The sequence below is a fragment of the Triticum aestivum genome, chromosome 3B (genome assembly GCF_018294505.1).
Source record: "Triticum aestivum cultivar Chinese Spring chromosome 3B, IWGSC CS RefSeq v2.1, whole genome shotgun sequence".
Taxonomy (NCBI): Eukaryota; Viridiplantae; Streptophyta; class Magnoliopsida; order Poales; family Poaceae; genus Triticum; species Triticum aestivum.
Genome location: NC_057801.1, coordinates 150289306 through 150295734, shown reverse-complemented (window position 1 = coordinate 150295734; position 6429 = coordinate 150289306). Strand labels below are relative to the sequence as shown.

At 45.7% G+C, this 6429-nt stretch overlaps 1 protein-coding gene and 1 non-coding gene across 4 annotated transcripts; both read right to left on the bottom strand.

The window, feature by feature from the left end:
- Positions 1-1375: 1375 nt before the first annotated feature.
- TRNAD-GUC (transfer RNA aspartic acid (anticodon GUC)) lies at positions 1376-1447 on the bottom strand. The gene has a single exon. It is a non-coding gene; the product is annotated as a tRNA-Asp (tRNA).
- Positions 1448-1801: 354 nt separating this feature from the next.
- Positions 1802-5049, bottom strand: LOC123069094 (probable prolyl 4-hydroxylase 7). Of its 3 annotated transcripts, XM_044491849.1 has the most exons (8): positions 4834-4986; positions 3934-4025; positions 3725-3841; positions 3416-3456; positions 3207-3311; positions 2784-2841; positions 2533-2693; positions 1802-2368 (listed from the first exon to the last, which is right to left on the bottom strand). In XM_044491849.1, exons 3-8 carry the CDS (start codon positions 3795-3797, stop codon positions 2006-2008), a joined length of 801 nt encoding a protein of 266 aa, XP_044347784.1. In that variant the 5' UTR covers positions 3798-3841; positions 3934-4025; positions 4834-4986; the 3' UTR covers positions 1802-2005. The 3 variants fall into 3 exon arrangements, with proteins under 3 accessions (XP_044347784.1, XP_044347782.1, XP_044347783.1); XM_044491847.1 differs by lacking the exon at positions 3934-4025 and having other exon boundaries at positions 3416-3473; positions 4834-5049; XM_044491848.1 differs by lacking the exon at positions 3934-4025 and having other exon boundaries at positions 4834-5010.
- Between the last annotated feature and the right edge of the window lie 1380 nt (positions 5050-6429).

Genomic DNA, 6429 nt, shown 5'->3' with positions numbered 1-6429 from the left:
TCAGTGCCTTCTCTGATTCTGATTGGGCAGGTAGCCTAGATGATAGGCGCTCCACTGGTAGGTTTGCAATATTTTTTGGTCCTAACTTGATATCATGGAGTGCAAGGAAACAGACAACAATGTCTAGATCCAGTACAGAGGCAGAATACAAAGCATTGGCAAATGAAACAACAGAAATTATATGGGTTCAATCCATTCTTAAGGAACTTGGTGTGAGAAATACTCAAGCTCCATGTTTGTGGTGTGACAATCTTGGTGCTACCTATCTACCTGCTAATCATGTGTTTCATGCCATAACAAAACACATAGAGATAGATTTCCACTTTGTCAGAAAAAGGGTTGCTAATAAGCAACTTGATATTCGGTTTGTGCACTCTAGAGATCAAGTTGCAGATGGATTCACCAAAGCTTTGCCCACGCGGAGTTTTGAAGACTTCAAGCATAATCTCAACTTGATGAAGTTGTGATTAAGGGAGGGTGTTAAACGTAGCATTATACCTGACATAGGGATAGATAGAGATAGATGTTTAAGTGCTTCGGTGCATAGATAGCTTAGCTTATCTCTTGTAAACCGAATCCTTTATTCTCTCTTATCCCTTCTCCTCCAAGTATGTAATCTCAAGAACTTGTATCCGCTGTCAGGGATGTGCGCTCCTGCCTATAAACATGCACGGCGCCCCCTCATACGAGGGTAAGACGCTTTCCGCCTATCGCACAAACCGTGGATTAGACCACCAGTTGGAACAATGAAAGTTAATGTAGACAAAGCGGTGGGGAGATATGGAGATAGAGGAGCAGCGCTTGTGATTTGTTGGGATCATCTTGGTAACTGCTTGGGCTCTTCATCAATTACTTTTATGGGTGTGACAGATGTATCAACTTTAGAAGCACTGCCTTATCGTGAGGCTTTGGCATTAACACTTGATTTGAATATCACTCGGGTGATTATTTCTTCAGACATCGCCACGGTGGTCAAGGACATTGAAGCAAACCAAGGTGGGAAACATGCATCTATTATTCAAGAAATTCGAGCTACTTGTGGAGAGTTTTGGAGTGTAAATTTATACACGAGAGAAGGTCTAGAAACTTCGAGGCCGATAGTATAGGCTTTGGCAGGCATGTCTGGTTCTTTCAACTATACGATATTGTAACGGTTTGTTGAACTTGTTTTTATAAAGAGTCCTACCCTAAAAAGATGTAGGCATACCAGCCGGGGGCTGACTCTCCCAATGATCGATTCGTTTGCTCCAACCTCGTGGCCAGCTTTAGAAGGTTCAACACTTTTCCCCTCGAAGAAAAAAAAGAAGGTTCAGCACTTCAACTTGGGGATCATTGACCAAAGGAATAGAACGAAGGGGGTCGAAAATAAAAAGTGCGCCGTTGCCGGGGATCGAACCCGGGTCACCCGCGTGACAGGCGGGAATACTTACCACTATACTACAACGACTCTGACGTGCAAAGATATAATTTAGTTTATATTACCTTAAACTTACGTAGTAGCAACAGTACTGTAGAATTTACTCCAGTTTATATCAATAGACTTTGCTAGGTAGCATAATGATTCCTGCAACCATACTTCCAACAGCCAACTGTTCTGCGCAAGAGCCAAAGTTGTTTAGTAAGTATTATTTGCCCTAGAATGTTAGACGAGTATTCTTACAGTAGATATGATCATAAGAGTCCACACACGTTGGAAATGTTGAAGCCAAAAGATAATTATCCATGTACCCAGAAAGTTGCTGGAATGCAAATATGCAGACAGGTGCGATTATGCATGCAGGCATTGTCTGACGGAACAAAATGAGGTCAGAATTATTTTCCATAACTTTATAAGAGCAGCCAATCCAATACCTATGTACTACATTTCCTGACAACAGTAAAGATTATCTGTGGGCAGTGCACAATTTGCTGAATCATTTTCCACTTACAACACCAATGCCTGTATTAAACAACGAAAATGCTAAGAGACATCCCTAAGGGCAATGCACGAAAACAAGAAAAACATCTAGCACGCATGGCAGCTCTTCCTGCAAGTGCCATAGTAGTCTGAACTGCCAATCATAAACACAGGATTCTTTTCGCATTCGCCGGCAGCGGCCCAACTGACACAGTTACCATCTTCATCGGTGCAATCATCATCCTCGGATGCCGGCGAAGGTTTTGATTTATCGATCTTGCTTGCATACATATGTTTTATGGCAAGCCATTTCTCCCCTTCGACGGCAGGACAGAACTCGTACTGACTGTCCTTGTCGGCGACTCCGTCAGGCCTTGAATTGAACAGCAGAACTGCGTTGCCCTTGACAGGTTTCACTGCATAACCAGCACATTCAGAAGGTGTCCCTTCCTTGGCTTGAGTATCCTTCAGCTGAGCACACATATTATATACAGATTATTATCTCCTTTTCACTTTTCAGTCAAGGAAACTACATATCAATGTCACTGTGACTAGTCATTCTGATAAGGACTTTTTTTTTTTCAAAATGACAAGGACTTCTTCTCACAAGTAAGACTGTGTGATAATGTCATTACCTCAGATCTGGGGAAAACAGTTTCACCACCTTGCTTGATATCAGAAAGATACATCAAAATGGTAACAAGCCTATTGGCACCACTGCTCGATTGAGTTTCTTCCTTGTTAGGGTCACTTTGGTTTGCTCCATACTTCAAAATCTGCATGCTCTCCCCATGCTCTGAGACAACTAAGAATGTCAACAGCCAGACACCTAGCAAGCAAGGTTACACAGAATTACAAAAGAGTAATTGCAAGGAACAAGCAATACCTTTTGGAATAAAACTCCATAATGATATCCTATCTTCAATCTTCGAAACAACTATGTCCTTCAAAAGGAGTACAAAACATCATTTAGAAGTAGAACAGTCCAGGGCTTAGTAGTAGTAGACCCTAATTTGATATACCTCAATTTATAAAAGTTTAACATCTACTACTATATATCCAAAGGAATGTGCACTTTCTTCACAGATTGCAATATCAAGAAAAACAATAACTGTGACCTCATTTAGTTACATATGTGTTTATTCACAGGTAACACACAGCTAAGCATTAACTTACAGATGATATGGTAGAAGATACTTAAATAGAGGGATTCAAGGTTTGTTTAATTTTATTTTTCTCTGTCTACATTTCTGCATGGTTAGCAAAGAGCCAGTCATGAAAATATCATGAAAGCAGTATGTATGCTCACCTTGCTATCAGCCAGGCTAAATATGAGGCCTGCATCAATATTGTTCTGGGAAATATTTGTAGCACCATCATTAACAAGTACAGATGACCCTATCTTACCATGTGCCTGCAAGAATGAAAACATGACCTTCAATAACATGATGCAAGTCGTGTTTTATAAATAACCTGAATGCAAGGACTGAGCTGTGATACGGATGATGGGAATATTACCATAGATACTAAGTGGTCACACTCCATGTGAGAGAGAAAACCTTCATACAAGAAGACCCTAAATTAAGGTAAGAAACTTGGGATTTGTCCATATAAAAAGAAGCGAGCATCTGAGAACATACACAACTATAAGAGTATAAGTAGTTAAGTACAGAAGATCTTTCATGCGCCACACAATTTTTTTATAGAAAATGCACCACAAACTCATGGTAACAAATGCTTAACTGCCAGTACAGAAGAAAATCAACTGAGATGTTGTCTATCGTCCAGCAAAAAAGGTACACATCATAATGAGGTGACGAGACAAACCTTGGATGCCACGAGAGTCGCTTTGATTTTGAAGGGTCAAAATCAACATGTGAGCTTGGAGTAAATGAACCATTTGTGGAGTTCAGTAATTTTGGTTGCGTAATATCCAGACCAAACCTGAAAAGGGTAAAGATTGGATTGCACATTAATATCTTCCATGAAGGGAAAATCATATAATTGTAATTTACTTTCGGGAACTGGGCATCGACCAGTTGGCTAGAAGCACGTGTGCGGGTGCACGCCCAGCCTACCACCCGCGTTCGAGCCCTGTGCTCCGCAGGGGGTGCCTCATGGTTATTTTCTAATTTAAAAAGCCACAAACATTTAGTGCACGTTCGAGTAAAAAAGGTAATTTACTTTCTCACTAGAATTGCCTTGGCTCTTTCTGTAGCTGATGCTAAATTTGCATTCTACTTCAGTGGCAATTGATAAGACTAAATGGACAAGGTAAACTGTGTGATCATCAAAGTATTTCACTCAAGCTTCAGGCCAACAAGTAACCTAATGTCAGTTCGATAGAAGCACATGTGCGCGGGTGCACAGCCAGCCCACCACCAGCGTTCGACCGCTGTGGTTCACACAGAGGGGGGGGGGGGGGGGGTGCCTCGTGGCTGTCTCTCAACTGAAAAAAGGCACACATTTGTAATACTTTCTCGTTAGAATTGACTTGCCCCTTTCTGTACCTGATGTTAAACTGGCATTCTACTATGATGTAAACTGCATGATCATCTTTCACTCAAGCTTCAGGCCAACAACCAACCTAATGTCAGTTGACCATCTCACCCATTAACACAACATGGTGAGGACTCTGCTATTGCAGAGGCAAGACTGTGACCAAAACTTCAAATCAATAGGCAGGGTTGGGGGACCTGACTTCATGGGTTGTTGACCCTGCATTTACTATTGCAGAAACAAAGCTACCCACATCAACTACTGAACAAATCAAAGCATAACTCAACAAAGATCCAATCCTAGAAACTGAATCAAAGCGGGCAGACACAGTTCATCCCGAAATAGAAACACATCCTGGCCTTCTGGGGCTGGTTACCCAAATCCAACCAGAGATCCTCACAGGCACATCAGATGGATGAAGAGGAAGAGGAGCTTACTTGCGAGAAGAAGCCAGAGCGCAGGGTGGGGCAATCGCTAGACATGCTGTCACAAGCACCAGCACGGCTCCTGATCCAGATCCCATGCTTCTTCTTCCCCGTCAGCTATGGAGGACCGCAACTCTGCCCCTGGGATCCAGCCCCCTGCAGATGAACAGATCCGCATATCTCTCGTCTCAGTCTCTCTGAAGTCTGTACTGTAAGCCATTGAGCGAGAAACAGGGGCCCAATGGGCCGTAAAAGCCCACCGAGAACACAAACAGATGGCAACAGCAGTGATAAAAAAAGATGATGATATAATATGGGGATAGATAAACAAACAACGACGCTGGTTTTTTTTTTTTTTGCGGGGGAACGACGCTGGTTTATTCATACGAATTACAGTACATAGGATTTGCATGCAGTACAACAGTTGGAATTACACAACACAGATAAATACCACCATGCTACTAAAAAAAAAGATAAATACCACCATGGTAAAGTTATTCACTTTCAGACAAGATCAATCCGTCCCCTTTTTATTTTGTTGCTATGTATCAGCAATGTCAATCATCTACTATGGGTATGCGACCATGGTGGGTGGACGGCTGATAGTCGATAGATCGGTCTCACTCCTCCTGCCTCTCCTGCCCCGGCAGCAAGTCGGCGTAGATCCCGCTGATCTTCCGCTGGCTCATGAGCATCAGCCTGTTGGGCTTTTTGCCCCCATTCTCCTCAGTCATCTGGGCAGGATGATCACGCGCGGCCGGGGGAATCACCGGCGGGTACGGGTACGCCCTGGCGGTGCCCGGGCCGGCGTAGCGCGGCCCTGGGGATGTCAGCACCTTCTGGTCCCCGGTGAAGCGAATCGCGTGACCTGGACAAGAAAATCGAGGGCATGTTTCGTGAGATCCGGACCCCATCGGCCATGCACACGTGCGCGATCTAGGTGGGTAGCTTAGGGAGCGGGCGTACCTGATGGTGCAGCGTGGGGGAAGGCGCACTTGTCCCCAAAATGGCAGGTGCCCGTGTCCCTGAACTTGAAGCACACCTTGCCGCCGCCGTTGACAACCCTGCCGCCGCCGGCAACGGTGAAGCCGCCGACAGGGGGGACCGGCGGGCGAAGCTCGGCGCGGCCGTGCGCGAAGGTGCAACCGTCCTCGTACATGCAGCGGCCGGTGTCCTCGTACTTGTCGCAGAGCCTGGTTTTGAAGTACAGCTTCTCCGGCGGCGCCTCCATCTCCATGCGCGGCCCCTGCCCCTGCCCCTCCCCCTCCGCGTCCACCAGCACCACCGCCTCCACCGACCGCGGCGGCCTCGCCGTCGCCGAGGACAGGACGATGACGTCCTCCCCCGAGCGGCGTGTCGGGGCGCCGTTGAAGGCGTTGGCGGCGGCGTGGCTCTCCCCCTCCATCGCTAGTTGCTGGCCGGCGGACTAAACCCTAGGTTAGCGCAGCCGAGTAGAAAGATTTGACTGAGGAGGAGTGAGGAGGAGCAGGTGTGGAGAGGGACGCGAGATGGACAGATATTTATAACGAAGGAGGGGTTGGGTTTCTGGGGGTGCGCCGGCCTCCGCCGTCGGGATCGGGTTGGAAGCAATTAATCGCTTCCAATCTG

Bases quoted from the DNA above. Each gene is read 5' to 3' on its own strand.
- LOC123069094 (XM_044491847.1), bottom strand. From the start codon at position 4,919: ATGGGATCTGGATCAGGAGCCGTGCTGGTGCTTGTGACAGCATGTCTA. The intron at 3,842-4,833 runs GTAAGCTCCTCT...TACCCTTTTCAG, and splicing joins GCTCTGGCTTCTTCTCGCAA to GTTTGGTCTGGATATTACGC. The intron at 3,312-3,415 runs GTAATATTCCCA...TCATTCTTGCAG, and splicing joins GTGACCACTTAGTATCTATG to GCACATGGTAAGATAGGGTC.